Raw genomic sequence first — 21,297 nt, 5'->3', positions numbered from 1 at the left:
GGAATCACTCTGCTCCTTATGTTAGTCACATGGTTGTTAAGTTGAATCTGGAATCGACTTTACTTGTCAGAAGGTCGCAAAGGGGGATCATGTGACCCCGGGATGCTGCCACCGTCATAAGTGTGAGTCAGTTGCCAAGCATCTGAATGTAAGCCAACATGGGGATGCTGCAAGACTTGGACAACTCTCATTACAGAAATCATATTTTTGCAAAAGTGTTGCTAACTTAAATCACTGCAGGGATTCACTCAACGACCCTCAACCAATGTCTCAACGACAGAAATGTCAGGCCCAATTGTGGCCGTAAGTTGAGGACTAGCTGCATTCTGTTATTCTCCTCTTAAACTCCGCGGCGGTCGAAGTCCCTCTCTTTACGGAGAGAAGCTGCGGGTGTTTCATGCAGAGGAGGCAACCTCTGTGCCCCACCCTTGCTATGCCGCCTTCCCCCATCTGCTCACCTGGGAGTGTAGCTGGGCGCGTAGCGGCTCTGCTGCCTCGACACGGAAAACGTTCGTTTGCTGGAATCGCTGCTCTGAGCCTTCCGCACCCCTTCCTCGTAGAGCAGGCCCACCTGGTGTCAGGATTCCAAACAGCACCCAAAATTAAATCAGAGTCCGATTGCTCAAAGTTCCAATTTACTAAGAGAGCCATGTTGGCACATCTGAGGGCTTCCCGGTTTTCCCTACCCAGCTGAAAGTTCAAGATCTTGCCCCCCTCCCCCCCCCAAAGTCCATCACATGCTCCAATCATCCCCTGCCACGCTGGCAGCTTCCACCCAACCAGTTCCGGTCAGGTGCAGAGGTGCAAAAGCAAAGGATGACCTTGGCTTTCTAGAAAGAATGTTGTTATGGCTACATGTCGTCTAACTCCATACAATCCCCTTTTCCCACCATAGAAAATGCATATTGGATAATAGGAAGCGTGGCAGGTCAAAGATCCAAGAGAAAAGATGGCTGCAGGCCTGGCACCTGGGAGGAGAGACAAGGGCAGGGAAATGCGAGTTGCTAGTACGGACAGGCAGCACAGAATATAGAGCAGAATTCCAGAGTTGGAAGGGACCTTGTAGGTCATCTAGACCAAGCCCCAACAGAACTCACTGTCTCCTGGTTTTTAGCCTGGTGCCCTTCACCAGTAAACCAAACTCATGCTTTATCACATTAGCTTCTAATATTTGAATAATCAGTCCCACTTTCCTCTTTTTGAAAATTCAAAACACGAAGCTGGGAATGGATCCGCTTCTCATATTAACCAACATCTGGGTCTGGATGTTTCCTCAAGCAAGATCTTTTGCTGAAGTGCCAAATCCTGCCACTGCCTCTGGGGGTTCCGTCAATCAAGAAACGTTTCTGACCTAAGCTTCCCAAGAACACGAAGCCGACTCCCCATCCTGATAAAACCTCCTTAATTTAGTTTAAAGGGAATTCCTCTCCAGCAAAGTCCCGGCCAAAAGTCTTTCGAGAGATTTCACAACTGCAGGCCTTTATCAGGATTGGAGAGCTGCCAGGAGGATATCTTCTAAACTCCATGCTGTAGCAACAATTACTTTGCAAGAAGTCAGGAACAGATCTTCACCCTAATGAATTGAACTAATGGTCTCCTGCAAGCTCCACTCCCCTTTTACTCCTCTTTATTTCCTCTGGGAGGGGCCATTCACCATCCACCTGTACCTTGACTCCCAAGTTGCCCCCTGTTCTTTAGCTGTTCCCTTCCCTTGGCAGCTCTGTGCATGCGCACATCGGGAACAGGCTCCAGCTGTTCCTCTGCCTCACTAATGTCTGACTCTGAAGGCAGCTGATAACTGGCATACGGCTCTGGCCCCCTCTCTGCCTCTGACACAAAGCCCTCCTCAGAGCCTTCCCCTGACTCCAGGACTGGCCCAGGTTCCTCCCCAACCTCCTCACTGTCCGAATCTGCTGCCAGCTCCACTGGCTACTGGCGGCCCGCAATAGAAACTGGATTATTTTTAGGGGGGAGGGGAATGGCCACGTTATGTGAAAACACAGTTAACAGAAATTTTAGGTTAGTGGATCTTTTGAGTTCCTCAAAAGAGGGATGGATGGACAGACGGACGGACACACGTCCTTCTTCACCTTCCCGGGACAATCCAGGGCTTGGCTGGGGCCTTTCTCTACACTCACCTGCACGTCGATTGAGGTGGCGTCTTCCACCACCCTCTTCATGACGGCACGGACATTACGCGGCTCGATGGTGGAGATCCAGTCCCGTGTCTCCACGCTCTTGCGCAACATCTGGGAGATGATCAGCCCCTGGACCTTCACGTAATGGTTGAGCAGCTTCTGGGCAGCCTCCCTGGCCTCGGCGCACAGCACGGTGACCGGCGTCACGGGGGAATGGTCCTGGCGGAGGGACAAGACCCAGTGAGAAAGGATAGCCTGGCGGTTGGGAAGACGAACTGAAGCCCGGCTCGGGGGGAATTTTAAGCAGCATCTCCTTTTCCTGGAGAGGTTTTGGGCCTCATCTCCCATGGTCCTGAGACTGGAGACTGGAGCTCCAGGAAGACAGCAGTTACTTCAGTGTTTATAGAAAGCTGGAAACGGCAAGGACGCTCCCCAAAGCCCACAGAGCAAGCAACTCCTGTATATAAAAAATGGGAAAGTCCATTCCCTTGCAGCGTGGATGATATCACCTAGCTGGGTCATGAAACATCTGCAAGAAACTACCAAGCTAAGAGAGCACCAAAGACCCCGCGGTCATCCTCTTCTTTGTCATCCTCTTCCTCTCCACAAACCCCACTCCCTTCAAGCAGTGATGATGTCACCTGGTTTGGTAATGAAATGGCCTCAAGGAAGCCACCAAGCTCAGAGAGTATCAAGGACCCACAGCCGTCCTCTCCCCCCCCCCGCTCTGTTCCTTCTGCTTCTTTTCCTTTTTCCTCCTCTTCCTCCTCCACTCACAAACCCAACGTCAGGTTTCCTCAAAATGCCCTAATTGGTTCATGAGCCTCGAGCCAAGTTTCAATGCAAAACTAGTCGTTCATTAGGAGCACCATTAGGCCAGGCCTTTTCGCAGTCAGATCTGAGCTTTGAGTTCTAGCTGAACTTTACCCCTGTTCCTCCCCTCCCCTCAGTCTGTGTCATAAATCACATTTCCCTATGAGGTGCACCCCTCCCAAGCCGGCTGCAGAAGTCTGAGATCCGACATTAGCCGAAGGTATGCGTGGAATACACTCCTCCCCCTTCCCTCACCATGACAACTTTAGGAGTTGACACCCCCTCCTGCAACGGAAGATGCTACCTAACTGGGTCATGAAACGTTTGCAAGAAATTAAGGGTGGGATCTCACCCTTCTTCTACTCTTGATATTAAGCACAGGAGCCCCTCAGGGTTGTGTGCTAAGCCCCTTCTTTTATTCTTTGCACACACATAGATTGCACTCCATTGTATACCACCAACGCAATTATTAAATTTGCAAATGACCCGACAGTGGTGGGGCTCATTAAGAAGAACGATGAGGGCAGGGGGTTGGACTAGAAGGCCTCCAAGGTCCCTTCCAACTCTACTATTGTATTGTATTGAGTCTGCTTATACAAAAAAAGTACAAGGACTGACACTGGTGTAAAGAAACTAATCTTACACTGAACAGCCTTCAGTGTAAGACTGCAGGAGGAAGAGAGATGTACATTTACCACTGTACATAAATGGCGAGGAAGTGGAGAAGGTTGGTAGTTTTAATTTATATCTCGGAGGACCTCTCCTGGACCATGAATGCTAACAAGTTTGGGAAGAAGGCACAGAAGAGGCTGTACTTCCTGAGAATGCTAAGGAAGATAAATCTACCTTAGCATCTACTTCTGTCCTACTATCGCAGCACCATTGAGAGTGTCCTGACATACGGCATTCTTGCATGGCACGGGAGCAGCTCCACAGTAGATAAAAACGCTCTATGGAGAATCATTCAAACTGCCCAGAATATCACCGGGCTGCAGCTAACGGCCCTGGACGACATCTTCGCATCTCGCTGTTTTGAGGAAGTTGCACAACCTTCTCAGAGAGTCCCCCCATCCTGCTTACAATCTTTTTAGACTGTTGCCTTCTGGCAGAAGATACAGAACAATTAAAACTCGGTCCGCGCGTCTTCCGAACAGCTTTTATCCCAGAGCTATAATTGCCCTCAGCAATGAACTAAAGCTAATTACAATAATAATAAGGAAATGCTAATGGATAATGTTTAACGATTTCTATATGTGTTGGCATTGGTAAAAGCAATTAGATATAAGCCTTAAATAGTGAGCTGGGGAGGGGAAAGGGGGGGAAATGTTTAGATATCTTATTAATTGATTTTTTTTTCAGAATATGTTATAAAAGGGTAACTATTGGAGGTTTATTGGAATAGTTAATGAATGCCAGTAGGTGGTTGTGTCTTGAAATACAAATGATTCCAGATAAAAGCACGTTTAAATAATTCTAGTTAAATGAGAATGGTGGCGCATTGATAGTAAAATACATAAAGATTTTTGATTTAAAATGTACAATTTAATATGAAGGAAGTATCAATAAAGATTGCGGCAGTAACGCACGAAATCTATTTGTAACCAATCGACACGCTTTCTACAAGATGTAATGAAGGATGATTCTTTTTTTTGTGTGTGTTTTTGTTAATTAAAACAATAAAAAAATTGAAAAAAAAAACAATGAACTAAAGGGACACCCTCAGTGAGCTGTTGTACAGCACTACCTGATCTGTTGTGTGGATGCTTGGATGGTTTAGGAGTGGGGAATTTTTGGTGGGTGTGGGTGGGGATTGTCATGTATGTTGGGCTTGGTCTCTGGGTGTTACGTGAATTTCTTTGTATGCGTATACTGCGCATATATGCACAGTGACAATAAAGTATTATAGAAATCATCCAAGCTCAGAGACCACCAAGGACCCCAGAGTTTGACCCTGAGCCGCGAATATTCTCTTCTGCCTATCCTTATTGCCATTTTATGGAAAGGGCGGGCCTGTTAATGTTGCATCCGAGGAGAGCCATCCATTCCAGTTGTAGGAAGAATTCGAACAGTTTCCCAGTCACTAGCTACTGTGACAAACTGAGTGCTTTCCGGAGAGGCTCTGGGAGGTGAGCCAATGCCCTGTTTCACTCTGAATTGCTTGGAAGTCAGATTTACAAGTGACACGAAGAGGAGAGAGCGAGAGCTGCAGTGGAGAAACTGAAAGTCCACCTTAAACATTCAGGATGTATCCATCTGTTTGTTAGAGGTAGTGTTTCCCAACGTGAGAACTTTAAGACGTGTGGACTTTGACTCCCAGAATTCCCCAGTCATCGTGCTCGGAAAAGGGTGGACTTCAACTCCCAGAATTGGGGAATTCTGGGAGTTGAAGTCCACCCATTTGAAAGTTGAGAAATCCTCCCTGTGTCCGACCCAGAGCCTCCTCAGAGCCTTCCCCAGATTCCAGGACTGGCCCAGGTTCTTCCCCAACCTCCTTACTGTCCTGAGTCTACTGCCAGGTCTACTGGCAGCTGGAGGGCCACAACAGCCTCTTCTGTCGGATTGCAGCCTATTCCTTGAGTTGCAGACCCCCGACACTTCAGGAAGTCTTTTAATTTATTTCGACAATAACATTGCATACGACAGCTAGTCCTTGACTTACGACCTCAACTGGGGCTGGAATTTCGGTCCTAAGGCAGAACACTCGTAAGTCAAGGCATCTGTGTTTACCCATTTTTATAACGGTGGCTAAGGGAATCACAGAGTTGTCAGTCCAAATCCATTCTCCTGGAAGCAGACGTGGGATTCAGCTGATTCGGAGTGATTTGGGCGATGATCGGCTAGGAGCGAACCGGTTCGATCCAGCAATTGGGTCGTCCTGTCGTCGTCGTCCCCGTCGTCCCCCTGCAATTTACTTACCTATAGCCTCTCAGCTGATTTGCACAGCAGAGCAGATTGCCCCCCAGAAGTAACGTGGGAGGTAAGTTTTGTTAAAACTGTGCAGGCGCGCAAAACAGACGATCCCCGAACCAGTTTTTAAACTGTCAGGATCCCAGCGCTGCCTGGAAGTCTACCCTTCTTAAAGCACGCTGTTGGGGAATTCTGGGAGATGAAGTCTACCCCTCTTAAAGCATGCTGGCTGGGGAATTCTGGGAGTTGAAGTCCATCCATCATAAACCATGCTGGCTGGGGAATTCTGGGAGTTGAAGTCCACCCATCTTAAAGCATGCTGGCTGGGGAATTCTGGGAGTTGACGTCCAACCACCTTAAAACATGCTGGCTGGGGAATTCTGGGAGCTGAAGTCCACCCATTTGAAAGTTGAAAAACACTGGTTAGAGGGTTCACCTCCATGCTGTTAAACGCCTAGTCTCATAAATAGAATCCTTAATCCGAGCCAGACATGGATGCCAAAGTTAATGCTAATGTCACCAATATTCAACTTTTCCCCCCCTCCCCAATCTGGATCTTGCATAAGGGGCTCGGCTGAGAGGCTGCCCTTGGCCTGAGCCACTCTGGGCTTTTCCTTGGGGTTCCCCCCACAGCTCAAGAGCAGGAAATGGCACCATGGAGTATTGCAGGAGAGCCCGTGCAATGGCGCAAGCAACTCTCAGTGTATTGCAACAAGGAAACGTCGAGGACAAATTGTGCAAAAGTGGCATTGTGTACATGTGTTTTTTCTCCTGTTCCCGAGCTCGCTGTGGCTTTATTTCAAAAACATGAAGCTCACGGGTGGTTGCATAATGCTTAAAAAGCTTTCTTTCCCCATCAGAAGATGTTTGTGCCGCTGGTCAGCAGTGATCAGGGATCAAAATTATTTTATCCTACGTTTCTGGTCTCAATGGATTTTTAGCTTTATGGCAAACCTAGTCAAGTCAAATCAAATCTTCATTACGGCGATAGACCATCATAATCTAAGACCTCCCTGGTAGTTTGCAGTCAGGGTAAAACACGAAAAGTCTAATCACTGTTTCTCAGCCTTAGCAGCCTTAAGACGGGAGGACTTCAGCTCCCAGAATTCCCCAGCCAGCCTGCTTCAAGGCGAGAGGACTTCAGCTCCCAGAATTCCCCAGCTAGCATGCTTTAAGATGGGAGGACTTTAACTCCCAGAATTCCCCAGCCAGCCTGCTTTAAGATGGGAGGACTTCAACTCCCAGAATTCCCAAGCTAGCATGCTTTAAGAGGGGTGAGCTTCCAGGAGAATGGATTTGGATTTACAACTCTGTGACCCTCCTTAGCAACCGTTGTAGAAATGGGTAAACACGGATGCCTTGATTTATGAGTGTATCGCCTTAGGACCAAGGAGGGGAACCTGGCCCAGTCCTGGAGTCTGGGGAAGCCTCTGAGGAGGGCTCTGCGTCAGAGGCAGAGAGGGGGCCAGAGCCGTATGCCAGTTATCAGCTGCCTTCGGAGTCAGGCATCAGTGAGGCAGAGGAACAGCTGGAGCCTGTTCCCAGTGTGTGCATGCGCAGAGTGGGCAAACGAAGGGAACAGCTAAAGAACAGGGGTCGACTGGATGATGAATGGCCCCTCCCATGGGGACTAAAAGAGGAGCAAAGGGGGAGTGGAGTTTGCAAGAGACAATGAATTCATTCCTGTATTCTTGCCAAGTATTGCGGCATCTGAAAGATATTGGCCTGGCCACTCTCCACGCCTGATCAAGGTCGGCAATTGGGAACTCTCTTGAAAGACTGTGGGAGAGGAAAGACTTTGCTGGAGAGGAATTCACTGTCAATTAAATAAAAGGGGTTTATCGGGACAAGGACTCGGTTTCGGGCTGCTGGGGAAGCCTAAATGTTCTCTAAGATTTGGACTTCTGAATTTGCTCTCCGGCCACCCTCCAGCCCTACCTGTACAAGGAATTGCTCATCGGTTAAGGTGAGGATGTAGCTGATGGTGGCCGTTTCGTAATCCAGGCAGAGGCGGGAGAGGAGCAGCAAGAGAGCTGGGGGGCTGGACCCTCCTTTGTCGCCCGAACTCTCGCAGAACTGCCGAGCGATCTGGCAAAGAGACTTAATGAAGCTGACCACGAGGCCTTCACGGACACCTTGGCTGCAGAATTCGCCCTAGAGGAAAGCAAAAAGGGACACGCTAGCGGGGCAGCATGAGGCAGGGAGTCCTCGACGTACGGCACCCCCACCCCAATTGAGCCCAACGTTTCTTGTTGTGAGAGTGAGTTTTGCCCCCGTTTGACGACATTTCTTTGCCATCGATTTTTAAGGGAATCACTACCGTTGATAAGTCGGTAAGCCGGTTGCTAAGTGAAACTGGCTTTCCATTGACTTTTTGCTCGTCGAAAGGTCGGAAAAGGAGATTGTGTGACACCCCCCCCCCCCGGGCACTGCGACCATCATATATAGGAGTCATCTGAATTTTTATCATGGGGCTGCTGCTGCAATGGTCGTAACAGTGAAAAACGGTGCTAAGTCACTTTTTTGGGTGTTTAGTCATGCCGGCCACATGACCCCGGAGATTTCTTCGGACAGCGCTGGCTCTTTGGCTTAAAAACGGAGATGAACACTGCCCCCTAGAGTCAGGAACGATTAGCACACATGTGCGGGCGAATTTTTACCTTTTAAGTACATGTAATTTTAAAAAGTTTGTATTTAATGTTATTATGGAGCCTGTTATTTGGCCTGGAAGAAACTCAATTTAAACATTATTCAGACTGCGTTGTCTTATTGAACAACGGAGGGATTGAACGGGCAGCGCAGTTAGGCTGTGCTTAAGTATATCACTTGGCCTTACTCCGGCCTGTATGGCAGAGTGTCTCATCCTCGGCAACTTTAAGACGTGTGGACTTCAACTCCCAGAATTCCCCAGCCTACGGAATTCTGGGAGTTAAAGTCCACATATTGTGAAGTTTCCAAGAGTTGGCCTAATTAATTTACGAGCCCCGAGACAAAGTTTAAAAAAATCTATTCATTTATTAGGACTAACATCTTGGCACGGACTTCTGTGTAGCCGAAACTAAATCCCACTTAATGGTGTCTGAACTTTACCCCCGTGCCCCCTCCCCTCTGGCTGAGGTCATCAATCACATTCTCCAACAGGACGTTATGGCAGGGTTCTGGACATGCGCATTCACATCCCAGTACAGAAATATGAGACTTTTACTCTGGCCAAAAGTATGCATGGCATTCCCCCACCCCCTCCTTCTCAAGTTGATAGTAGTCATGGAAACGCTTTAGGCGTTGACGCATATCTTAAAGTGGTTAAGGAGGAGAAGCAGTGCTTGGTAGTGGGTTACAAAAGGATAAATGTTACCTTGAAGTAAGACTTGTTGGAGAAGTTGATGTCCTTGGCGGTGAAGAGGTGAACGTAGGTGAGGACAGACTTGATCTGGTTGAGGATGGAGGCCGAGATGGTTCCCAGCAGCTCTGCCAGGCTGGGGTTATCCTTCCCCACCAGGCGAGGGGCAGCCAGGGACTGGCGCACGTCCGTCAGGCAGTCCAGGTAGAAGCATTCTAAGGCCTGGAGGTACTGCCGAATGCGCTCCTTGGCCGCGCGCACCACGATCTCCGTCCCTTCAGCGGACGCCCGCGAGGCCGGCAGAAGCCTGGCCAGGGCTTGCAGGCGCCGGTGGAAGCGGTCGAGCGCCCGCACCAGCAGCGAGTTGTCTCCCACCCCTTTCTCGAGCTGAATGCGCCTCTCGACCAGGGCGAAGTAGCGCTCCATCAGGCCGTCAACGAAGGCCACCAGCTTGTCGTGAGCCATGCGGGCAATGCCCTGGGCGCCCTCCCGGTGTATGAACAGCTCCTGGTAGGAGGCGATCACCAGGCAGATGTTGCTGACGAAGCTGTTGCAACCGCGGTCCGTGAATTCGAGGATGTCGGTCGCTGGGCCGGCCGCCCCTAAACACGACCCGTCTCCCAGCTCAGCTTCCAGGGTCTGCAGTTCGGCCTCCAGCTGGCAGTGGGCGTGGGAGAGGAATTCGTCACACAGCTCTTCCGCCGGCTCCCCCAGCTGGAGCAGCAGTTCCACGCATTCGGCTAAGTCCTTAGCCCCGGAGCCTCCGTCTCTGGAGGGGAAAAAAAAACCCAGACGGACTCATCAGAAGGTCGTAATCCCTCACTTGCTCCATTGCAAACTTGCCGCATTTTACAGGTAGTCCTCGACTTACAACAGTTTGCTTAGTGACCATTTGAAGTTACGACGTGTCAGAGCGTTTACAGTGTGGCTACTATAACAACATATACAGAAATATACGTGGTAGCAAATACCTGACAAGCAATCAATCTTCTACTCAACTCTACATGGAGAACTTAGCAATGGATATCGGAGGACAAGGAGAGAGAGAAACGCCCTCTCATGGCCTCCTTTATATAGACAGCTTCTTAAAGGGGCAATAACCCAGCTTCTTAAAGCAGCAATACCTCTGCTGACTCATCCTCATTTCATCATCTTAATTTGCAGCCTTACATTGGCTGATTAGCTTTAAATCATCATTACCCTGTCACTCCCCCCATTTAAAGTTGAACAGGCATTGGGACAAAAAAGACTTATGACCGTTTTTTACACGACCGTCGCAACTGGTTGTCAATCCAAGCTCTGGAATTGAGATCTCGTGATGCAGTGGTCCTAAGTGTGAGTTCAGGCTATAAGTCGCCTTTTCTGAGGCTGGGATAACTTTGCCCCGTCATGAAATTGTCATAAGTTGAGGACCGCCTGTGCTTTTTTTTTTGCAAAACCTCGTGGCTCTGTTGTTTTAGCCCTCTGCGAATTCAGTGACCAAGAACCAGGGTGGATAAAAATGATTTTTTTAAAATAAAAAATAAAAAAACGGATTTTTAAAATTTTAAATTGGATTTTTTTTGATATAAATTGATTTTTTAAATATTTTTATCAATTCTATTTTAATAAACCCCTTTTGGAGTAAAAAAAATCCATCGAAAGATAGTTCTCTATTTAAGATACATTAATAATTTAAGTTTATTTGGCATGAAATGGCTTAGTTATGTAGCGTGAAGCTGTAGATTCTGCAATGTTTACATTTTGGGGTAAACTCATCCAATGAATCCAAGCTCTGCCAGCTGAGATAACATGCCCTGCATTGATGCATTCACAGAGTTTCACAGTTAACCATGAGATCAATCATAAAACAAAACTTCAGGAATGTTCCTTTACTCCCCTTGTTTTGCAAAATCTATGTGCACTAGATTTCCCCCCCAATTCTGTGCATATGAGATTCTTTCTGCTGTAATTACATTTAGAATTAGGTGTTTCATTTTCCCCCCATACTTCACCTTAATTATGCCTCACAAAAGAGCTAAAAGACAAAGAGGAATCCGAGTATGTGGTATAATTGGCTAGAGGAAAGAGGGAAAAAAGTAGGAAAGCAATAAAGAGAAAAAAATCAAGGAACTACAAAACGGGGAAAAAAAACCCGCAGGTGAACAAGAGGTGGAAATACAAGATAGACTGTAGATAAAAATAGTATGAAATAAAAAATATAAGAGGATTAAATGTTTATAAAGGATGTTATGTACGGAATTAATAGAAAAGATATGTAAAACAAAATATGTGTGTGTGTGTGTGTGTGTGTGTGTAGGGAGAGAGAGGATAGAGATAGAGGATAAAGGAAGATAGATAGATAGATAGATAGATAGATAGATAGATAGATAGATAGATAGATAGATAGATAGATAGATAGATAGAGATAGATAGGAGAGAGAGAGATGATAGATAGATAGAAGATAGATAGATAGAGATAGATAGGAGAGAGAGAGAGATGATAGATAGATAGAAGATAGATAGATAGATAGAGATGGATAGATAGATAGATGATAGATGATAGATAGATAGAGATAGATAGGAGAGAGAGAGAGATGATAGATAGATAGAGGATGGATAGATAGAGATGGATAGATAGATAGATGATAGATGATAGAGATAGATAGATAGATAGATAGATAGATAGATAGATAGATAGATAGATAGATAGATAGATAGGAGAGAGAGAGATGATAGATAGATAGATAAATAGATAGATAGATAGATAGATAGATAGATAGATAGATAGATAGATAGAGGATAGAGATAGATAGAGGATAAAGGAAGATAGATAGATAGAGATAGATAGAGGATAGAGATCGATAGATAGAGATATAGATAGAGAATAGAGATAGATAGATAGATATAGATAGGAGAGAGAGAGATGATAGATAGATAGATAGATAGATAGATAGATAGATAGATAGATAGATAGATAGATATAGAGGATAGATAGATAGATAGTTGATAGATAGAGGATATAGATAGATAGAGGATAAAGGAAGATAGATAGATAGATAGATAGATAGATAGATAGATAGATAGATAGATAGATAGATAGATCGATAGAGGATAGAGATAGATAGAGATATAGATAGATAGAGAATAGAGATAGATAGATAGATAGATAGATAGATAGATAGATAGATAGATAGAGGCTAGAGAACGATCGATTGAGATATAAATAGTTAGATAAGATATATATGTACAAAGGAAACAGCAGATATGTAAAAGATGTAAAATGTGCTGAAAAGATGATATGAATGTATAAACAAAATTATTTTTTTTAAAAAAATATGATTTAATAATTGAGTCAAGTTAAATCAACCCCTCCCTGCTGAGAACACACGCACCTTCCATGCCAACCTGCGTCTCCCCCCTGCTGTCTCACCGCCTCCTCGGACGCTTACCGGAACTTCTCCCGCAGCTTCTGAGCGAGGTCGGCCATGATCTTCTGACAGTCGTCCTGGATGCCCCGGAAGGAGGGCATGTGTTGGTACTGGTGGAGGATGCAGCGGGCTTTGCTGTAGTACCGAACCGCCTGCCCATAGGCCGCCAGCTCCACGCACTTGGTCAGACGGGCCGGAAGCTCAAAGAGGAACTGCAGCTTGCGCAGAAGCGCATGGACGCCTGTGGTTGGGAGGGAGGCTCAGGTGATGCTCTGCTCTGTTTGGGAGCTACCACACATTCCTCTCCAAGGTGTAAGCAGGGTTGCCAAATCTGCCAGTCGGATATGTAAGGATATGTAAGTAGTCCTCGACTTACGACCACAACTGAGCCCGAAATCTCCACTGCTAAGCGAGACAGTTGTTAAGTGAGTTGTGCCCCGTTTTATGACTCCTCCCCCCATGTTTATTAAGTGAATCACTGCAGCTGTTAAATTAAGCTGGTTGTTAAGTGAATCTGACTTCCCCGTTGACTCTGCTGGTCAGGAGGTCACCAGAAGTTATTATATAACCTCAGGACACTGTAACCGTCATAAATATGAGTCAACTGCCAAACAGCAGTAGCCCTTAGACTGATATACTGCTTCACAGCCCTCTCTAAGCAGTTTACAGAGTCAGCATATTTTTCCTGACAATCTGAGTCCTCATTTTATGGACCTCAGAAGGACGGAAGGCTGAGTCAATCTTGAGCCGGTCACGATCAAACTTCCTGGTAGTGGGCAGAGTTTAGCCTGCAATACCACTTTCTAAGCCCTGTACCAACACGGCTTCCTTCCTTCCTTCCTTCTCCTTGTTTCTCTTCCTTCCTTCTCCTTGTTTCTCTTTCTTCTCATCTTCCTTCCTTCCTCCTTCCCTCCCTCCCTCCCTTCCTTCCTATAGCACTTAGACTTATATACCGCTTCACAGTTCTTTACAGCCCTCTCTAAGCAGTTTTCAGAGTCAGCCTATTTCCCTCGACAATCTGGGTCCTCACTTTACTGACCTCAGCAAGACAGAAGGCTGAGTCAACCTTGAGCTGGTGAGAATCGAACTGCCAGCAATTCGGCAGTCAGTAGAAGTAGCCTGCAATACTGCATTCTAATCACTGCGCCACCATATCTGAATTTTGACCACAGGGGATGCAGCAATGATCGTGAAAAATAGTCACAGCTCCCCTTTTCCAGTGCCATTGTAACTTTGAATCATCACTAAATGAACTGTTGAGGACTACCTTTATGCCAAATCTACATTCCACCCACCACCCTCATTGCTCTTCCAGAGTTCTTTGCCCTTACGCTGGTTATAATAGAATGTAAGTTATAATGTAAGGAGCTTCTTTTATAGAGACAGAGTTTATGGAACAAAATGAGTTGCAGATAATCATTTGTTTAGTGACCGTTTCAAAGTTACAAGGGCACGGGAAAAAAGCGACCAGAGGGAGAACCGGGAGTTACTCTGGTTGCAGCATCCCCAGGCTCACGGGATGCAAATTCGAACTCTTGGCAACCTGGTCTGTCGTTACGAAAGTTGCACCTTTCTGGGGCCAAAGAATCACCGTTTGCAAATGTCCGACAACTGGGGAAAGACAACGGCGGCAATTTACTTAACAAAGCCTTGCATAAAGGTGTCGCACTTGGACACGGCTCCCGTAATAAGCACCTCGCTTAGCGACGGAGGTTCAGGTCCCAGTTGCGGTCGGGAGTCGAGGTCTATTTGTACTCAACTGGTTGGCTCGTGAGACAACGGGGCTGTTTGTGTGGAAGATAAGGAATGATCTAACAATAAGATTTTCGACGAACGAGATAGCTCTTATCTTGCAGCAGAGGTGAGAACATATTCATAACTACCGTACTTTTCTGATTATAAGACGCACCTGATATAAGACTACCTAAATTTAGAAGAGGAAAACAACAAAAAGGCTTTTGGCCTCCGCGTGCCCCATTTTTGGCTTTGGGGGGAGGGGGGGTTCCTGCCCTTTTCCAGCCTTTTTTCTACACATTTTCGAGGCTTTTTTCAGCCCTTTTTCAATGCGTTTCTGGCCCATTTGGGGGGTTTTTTTCAGCCCATTTTCAAGGCTTTTTTTCGGCCTTTTTGATGCTTTTTTGGCCCATTTTTTCGGCTTGTTTTCTAAGCTTTTCTTGGCCCGTTTTTGAGGCTTTTTTCAGCTCATTTTTGTAGCTATTTTTCGGTCTGTTTTTTCCAAAAAAAAAAAAAAAGACTGAAAAAAGCCTCCAAAACGCACTGTACAGTAGAAGCCATTTTATGGCAGTACAATAGAAGCCATTTTAAGGCACAACAGGCTGTATCGTAACAGAACACAGACCCCGAGGGCTGTTAGGGGTATCTTACTCGCACAGTATTTGTTTCCAGAGAGCAGGTTATCTGTGAACCAAGTTTAGTTGAAATTGCCGGAGGTGTTCCAGAGTTATGCTGGAACACACAGACGTTTTTATATATATAAATTAACCTATCTGCCTAAAGTATCCTTTGCGTTTGAAAGGAAATGCATAATTAGAACAACAGTCTGACTCCACGCTTCACTGAATCTTATTGTAGAGAAGATTATGGCTCCTTTATGACTTGTGGACTTCAACTCCCAGAATTCCTGAGCCAACCAGGAGTTGACTGGCTGGCAGCTAAAATTCCACAGGTCGGAAAAGAGGCCATCGTTTCCCATCCCTGTCATAACCATCATCTTCTTTTAATGACCCCATAATCCCTTGAGGGGTGGAGTCTGGGCAGCTGAGTGTTTACTGGCCGGATGCCCTTCCCTGTCGCCAATGCAGAGTTTTTGTTCGGCAGATCTATTCTCATTGTGCCCAGAGAGAGAAATATCTGCCTCTACCTAGGCTCAAACTCACAGGCTCCTGATTGTGAGGTGAGAGCTCCACGTCTAGGCCATCGTACCTCTCATCCCTATCATAGATGGATATTACCGGGGATATTAAGCCTCTTGCTGATCCAAGAAAATTCATCCTTTGGTCTCCTGTCCATCTAAAAGCACCCGGCCGTGCCACACACACATACACCCACCTGACAGCTTGGTGATTTGCTCGTGCTGATCCTGCAGGGTCGCACTGATGCTGGCACTGAACTTGGTGATCACGGCCATGTTGGCGGCCAGGCAATCCATCTCGTCTTCCATCTTCTTGAAGTCGTTCTTCATCTTGCGGATTGTGTCTAGCGGGAAGGGGGGGAGAAGCAAAAGGAGTAACGGAATGACAGAGTGGGAAGGTACCTTGGAGGTCTTCTAGTCCAGCCCCCTGCTCAAGCAGGTTTCAGACAGGCGGCTTCTTAAAAACCTCCAGTGATGAAGCATCCATAACTTCTGAAGGCAAGCTGCTTAATTGCCCTGTCAGGAAATATCTCCTTACTTCTATGTTGCTTCTGCCCTTGATTAGTATCCATCCATTACTTATTGTTCTGTTCTCAGGTGCTTTGAAGACTAGGTATACTTTTGTACTACTTAGTGCAGAGGTGTCCAAACTTGGGAAGCTTAAGACTTGTGGACTTCAACTCCCAGGATTCCCCAGCCAGCATGGCTGGCTGGGGAATTCTGGGAGTTGAAGTCCACAAGTCTTAAGCTTCCCAAGTTTGGACACCCCTCACTTAGTGAACTGGAGTGAAAAGGGGCTGAACACCATGTGCAATCTACAGCCGGGGTCACCAACCTTTCGGACCCCAGGGACCACTAAATTCATAATTTTAAACCACTAATATGGTCTGCCTAATGGCCAGCTGGGTGGGTGGGGCTAGGTGGTCATGTGACTGGGTGGGCGTGGCAAAACTCAATGTCACTCACATTGAGGGGCACCTCACCGGCCTCTCCTCAACCCTCCCCTCCCAGCCACTCCTTGCCTGAGCCCGCCTGGGCTCCTTAGGGCCCCAACAGGAAGCAGTTGCTGGAGCTAAGCAGCCCCCAGGAGAAAGAGTTGGCAAAAGAGCTCAGTTCAAATTGGATCTGACTACCGGTTCTGTGGGCATGGCTTGGTGGGCATGGCACGGGAAGGATACTGCAAAATCCCCATTCTCTACCCACCCCGCTAACCTGCTTCCCAGCTACGTTCTCCTCTTCCGGGCAACAAAAGAATTATCAGCTGGAAGGTTGGGGGGCAGCCTATTTCCCGGTTCCGAACTACTCAAAATTTCTGCTACCGGTTCTCTAGAAGCTGTCAGAACTGGCTTTAATACCACCTCCGGTTGGAAGGCTGAGCCAATCTTGAGCCGGTCAGGATCGAACTGCCGGCAATGAGCAGAATTAGCCTGCAACACTGCATTCTAACCACTGTGCTGCCACTAAATGCTCATGATAAGGCAGGACAGTAAGAGACATATTTCAGTAGGCTTTTTTTTCCTCCGTACAGAATATGTCCCAAAGCATTGAAGCCACTACAAAGAGGGCTGCAATCTCACCCAACAGAGCGCGCACAGCTTTACTACGTTGAGACAACCCAGGAGCAATAACAGCAAACAGAGGCCTGTAATAGTGTTTTTATCTACAAAAGAATATATACTATATATACACATACTACAGGCAGAGGTCAAACAATCAGCAATTACAGCAGGGGGAAAAACACACAGAGACAGACACACCCTGACAGTGCCGCTTCTACAGGCTCTTAAAGGGATAACAGCCCAAAACCTTGCTGACTCATTGACATCATTGCATCAGCTGGTCAGCTCTCAAATCACTACCCTGACAAGCGAGTCCCCTTCCTCAAATTACCTGTGGCAGAAATGAACTTGTTGTAATTCTCATAGACCAAGGTCTGCATGTCGCTATCCAGCGCTCGGATCTGCTTCACCATGTCTGTCTCACAGTCCATCAGCTGAGCCAAGGGGCATTCCTTCCGCAGCTGGTAGAAGGGAAAAAGTGATGTTTGCTGGTGGCCGCAGAAAATAGCTTTGCTTGATTCTTTTGTCTTCCTTGCAAGATCAAGAGATTGGCAGAGAAAGGCCCAGAGGCCGAATCCCAGTCAACATCTCCAGAGAGGGAGGGGCTCATTAGGGAAGACTTAAGACTCTGATGTGTGGTTTTTGGAGTTTTTTTGCAATAGAACTTAAGACTTATATATCACAATGCTTCACAGCCCTCTCTAAGCGGTTTACAGAGTCAGCCTCTTGCTCCCAACAATCTGGCTCCTCATTTTACTGATCTCAGAAGGATGGAAGGCTGAGTCAACCTTGAGCCAGTCAGGATTGAACTTTAGGCTGTGGGGCAGAGTCAATACTGCAATCTACCTAATGTGCTACTCCAGCAAGAATAGCAATAGCATTTATATCCCGCTTCACAGTGCTTTCCAGCCCCCTCTAAGTGGTTTACAGAATCAGCCTCTTGCCCCCCAACAATCTGGGTCCTCATTTTACCCACCTTGGAAGGATGGAAGGATGGGTCAATCTTGAGCTGGACAGGATCGAACTGCTGGCAGTTGACATTTAACCCTGCATTTTAACCACTAAGCCACCACCGCTCTGATTTTATAGCTCCCACCACATTAACTCCAAAGTCCAGACTTTAAAGCATGGAATAATAGGAGGAGGTCTTCTAGTCCAGTCCCCTACTCAAGACCTAGACCATTCTGTCCAGTCTCTTCTTAAAAACCTCCGGTGACAGATCACCCACAACTTCTGGTGGCAAGCCGTACCACTGGCTAATTGTTCTTACTGTCAGGAAGTTTCTTTCTTTCATTCCACGTTACTTCTCTCCTTAATGAAGTTTCCATTCGTTGTTTCTCGCCTGCCTTCAGGTGCTTTGGAGAAGGGGTTAAAACCCTCTCCCCACGCCCGCCAGATTGTGCTGTCAATATAAAGATTTCCTCTCTACCTGGCACCACTCGCTGTTTTGAACCCAGGGCCCACCAGGACGGATGGAGGGTAGCTTCCATACCATCCTCCAGCCTCCTCCGGCTAAGACACTGAGCTCGATGCTCAGAAATGTTCGGTGGTACAGGTCTCCTGCTTAAGCAGGGGGTTGGACTAGATGACCTCCAAGGTCCCTTCCAACTCTTGTTACTGTTGACTTCCTCCAAGGACCAAGATTGGAGTATTTCAAGAAGGAACTGGACAACCGGGAGGGAATAAGAACTCCTGTCTTTGGGATGGACTAGATGACCTCCTGGGGTACCTTCTAGCCTTAGGATTCTATGGCCAAAATGGACCATGGGGGTTGTATTCCACCCTGGAGCAGGGGTCTCCAACCTTGACAACTTTAAGCTTGGTTGACTTCGACTCCCAGAATTCCCCAGCCAGCTTTTCTCTTAAAGGGACAACAGCTTCTCTGGCTGGGGGATTCTGGGAGTTGAAGTCCTCCAGGATTAAAGGCGACGCCAAAGGGTCCTGCGGGCCTTCTGCGCACGCCCAAATTCCCCTTCGGGAATAGGGGCGTGTCCCAAGCCCACCTTGGTGAGGTAGGTTTCCGGGTCGAAGTGGGGCCCGTTGATGTCAATGGGGCCGCCCAGGTCGCCCCTGGCCGGGTCGGCCAAAGCCTCGCCCGCCGGGTCCGGCAGCCCGTAGTAGAGCTTGAGCATCCCGTGCGGACGCCGCTTCCCTCCCGGAGCCTCCGGGTCGCCTTCGGCCTGAGCCGCCGCCGCCGCCGCCGCCGCCGCCGCCGCCATGGGGTAAAAAAAAAAACACCTCTTCGGCTGGCTTGGCCACGCCCCCCGCGGAGCACTTCCGTCGCCGAGGAAGTCCGCCTGCGTCTCCATGGAGACGCGCCGCTCCTCGTGCTTCCGGAAAGTTCCGCGCGATCGAGTTTGGCCTAGAGCGTCAAAAGGGCTGCTCAATCCGGGCTCCTCGCTGGTCACGAGCTCCTGGCGGACTTTAGAGACTCCTGAAACGAGTAGGCGGGGGGGGGAGTGCCCGTCGCCATGGCAACCTTTTAAATCTTTTAATGGCTTCGCATGACGATATTTACAGGGCGTTGATGCTTCTATGTTTATTGGTACACCGCCCAGAGTTTGTCTGTGAGGAAGATGAGCGGGTTTTGTATCTGTGTGCACATATCTATCATATATTTATACAAACACACACACACACACACGTGTGTGAGTTGTACAAATATATTCTTCTCTTTTGTTAGACCAGACATACCTAATTTTCTCAATTGTTCGTTGTGAGTTTTAGCTTCCCAGACCCTGTTCATCTATTTTGACCATGTAAAAATCACATGCTTAGTGCCCCAAACCCTCTTTTATTTAAAGGGCTGTAAATTATGTTCATTCACAGCCCTTAGTGATTCACAGTTTGTAAAGAGTCCTACCGAAGTCTGCCACAGTCTTTCAGGGTAAGGCTGATAAGCACCCACCTTTATCTCCCTTGAAACGCTGCCAGGGACTAATTGAAAATTAGTTTTGCAAGGCCAAACGGAGCACAGAGTCCAAAAGGAGCTTCGGAGTTTAAACTGATCAGAACGAACAAAATTGCTTCCTGCAAAAGGCTCACTTCCTCACTTCCATTTGCTCATCTTTTACGTCTTATGAGAGGAGCCAATCATCTCCAAGCCTTACTCCCAAGTCGCCCCCTTTGTCCTAACTGTTCTTGCCTTCTGGCACACACTGGGAACAGGCTCCAGCTGTTCTTCTGCCCCACTGATGTCTGACTCCAAAGGCAGCTGATAACTGCTAGACAGCCTTGGCCCCCTCTCTGCCTCCGACACAGAGCCCTCATCCGAGCCTTCCCCAGACTCCAGGACTGGCCCAGGTTCCTTCCCAACCCTCCCCACTGTCCGACTTTGCTGCCAGCTCCGCAGGTCACTGGAGGGCCACAACATCATTTTCTTGCTCTTCTTTGCACTTTTTCTAGAGTCTGAACCTGGTTTTTGTGTTGTGGTGACAGGAATTGCATGCAGTATTCCAAGTGTGGTCTCACTTTTTTGAAAGTTGCCTGTCTATTGAAGGAACTTGTCCCTCAATCACTGCAGAAGTTAACCCTTGGACCATGAGTTCCTACACTCTTTGTCAGTATTACTTATCCACAGTGCTTGGATGTCTTTGGAGCTTGCCTTGGCCATCTGTACTTACTCTCAGGGTTCCAAGTAATAGACCTATAGTAAGCAAAACTCCAAGGCAGGTAGATTCCTCAAAGAATAACTTTAATTAGATATCTCATATTGGCATGTATCTGGTGAAAACCGACTGAAGGTTCCCACAGTTTTCACCTAATTAATTTTGTTACTTTTCTCAAAACAATCAGTCCCATTGTCACCAGCAAAACTGGCAAAGATGTTCAAGGATAAATCGGCTAACTGTTGGAAATGCCACCAGACACCTGGCACGTAATAACATACAGTATATGGTGGACATGTGTAGAAGCAAGAAAATATTGGACTAAAGTACACACGTGGCTCGAAAAGATGATGCAACAACACAAGAGACTTAAAATCTAAAATATTCCTGATTTTATCAGAAACTTACAGTAAAGAAAAGGTATATTTGATTACTCAAGTTATAACAGCAGTGAGGATTGTATTTGCACAAAATTGGAAAAGCGAAGAGATTCCCACAGAGGAGACTCGGAAAATATTAGAATGTGCAGAAATGAATCAGTTAACACTGGCAGTTAAAGAGAAAGAACAAACTAATTATTATATGATATGGGAATCATTTTATCGATGGTTAGAGAATATATATAAGAACTAGAAGTAAAATCAGCTGTG

At 47.1% G+C, this 21,297-nt stretch overlaps 1 protein-coding gene across 1 annotated transcript; it reads right to left on the bottom strand.

The window, feature by feature from the left end:
* Positions 1 to 18: 18 nt before the first annotated feature.
* VPS51 (VPS51 subunit of GARP complex) lies at positions 19 to 19,294 on the bottom strand. The gene is made up of 9 exons (XM_081968383.1): positions 19,043 to 19,294; positions 17,371 to 17,500; positions 15,678 to 15,824; positions 12,630 to 12,849; positions 9,214 to 9,967; positions 7,797 to 8,012; positions 2,139 to 2,357; positions 459 to 571; positions 19 to 142 (listed from the first exon to the last, which is right to left on the bottom strand). The coding sequence occupies exons 1-9, from the start codon at positions 19,256 to 19,258 to the stop codon at positions 115 to 117; spliced, it is 2,043 nt and encodes a 680-aa protein (XP_081824509.1). The 5' UTR covers positions 19,259 to 19,294; the 3' UTR covers positions 19 to 114.
* Between the last annotated feature and the right edge of the window lie 2,003 nt (positions 19,295 to 21,297).

This window comes from Natrix helvetica (assembly GCF_964273705.1).
Source record: "Natrix helvetica genome assembly, chromosome: 16".
NCBI classification, from domain to species: Eukaryota; Metazoa; Chordata; class Lepidosauria; order Squamata; family Natricidae; genus Natrix; species Natrix helvetica.
The sequence above is the reverse complement of the archived record's forward strand: the minus strand, read 5'-3'. Positions and strand labels throughout refer to the sequence as shown.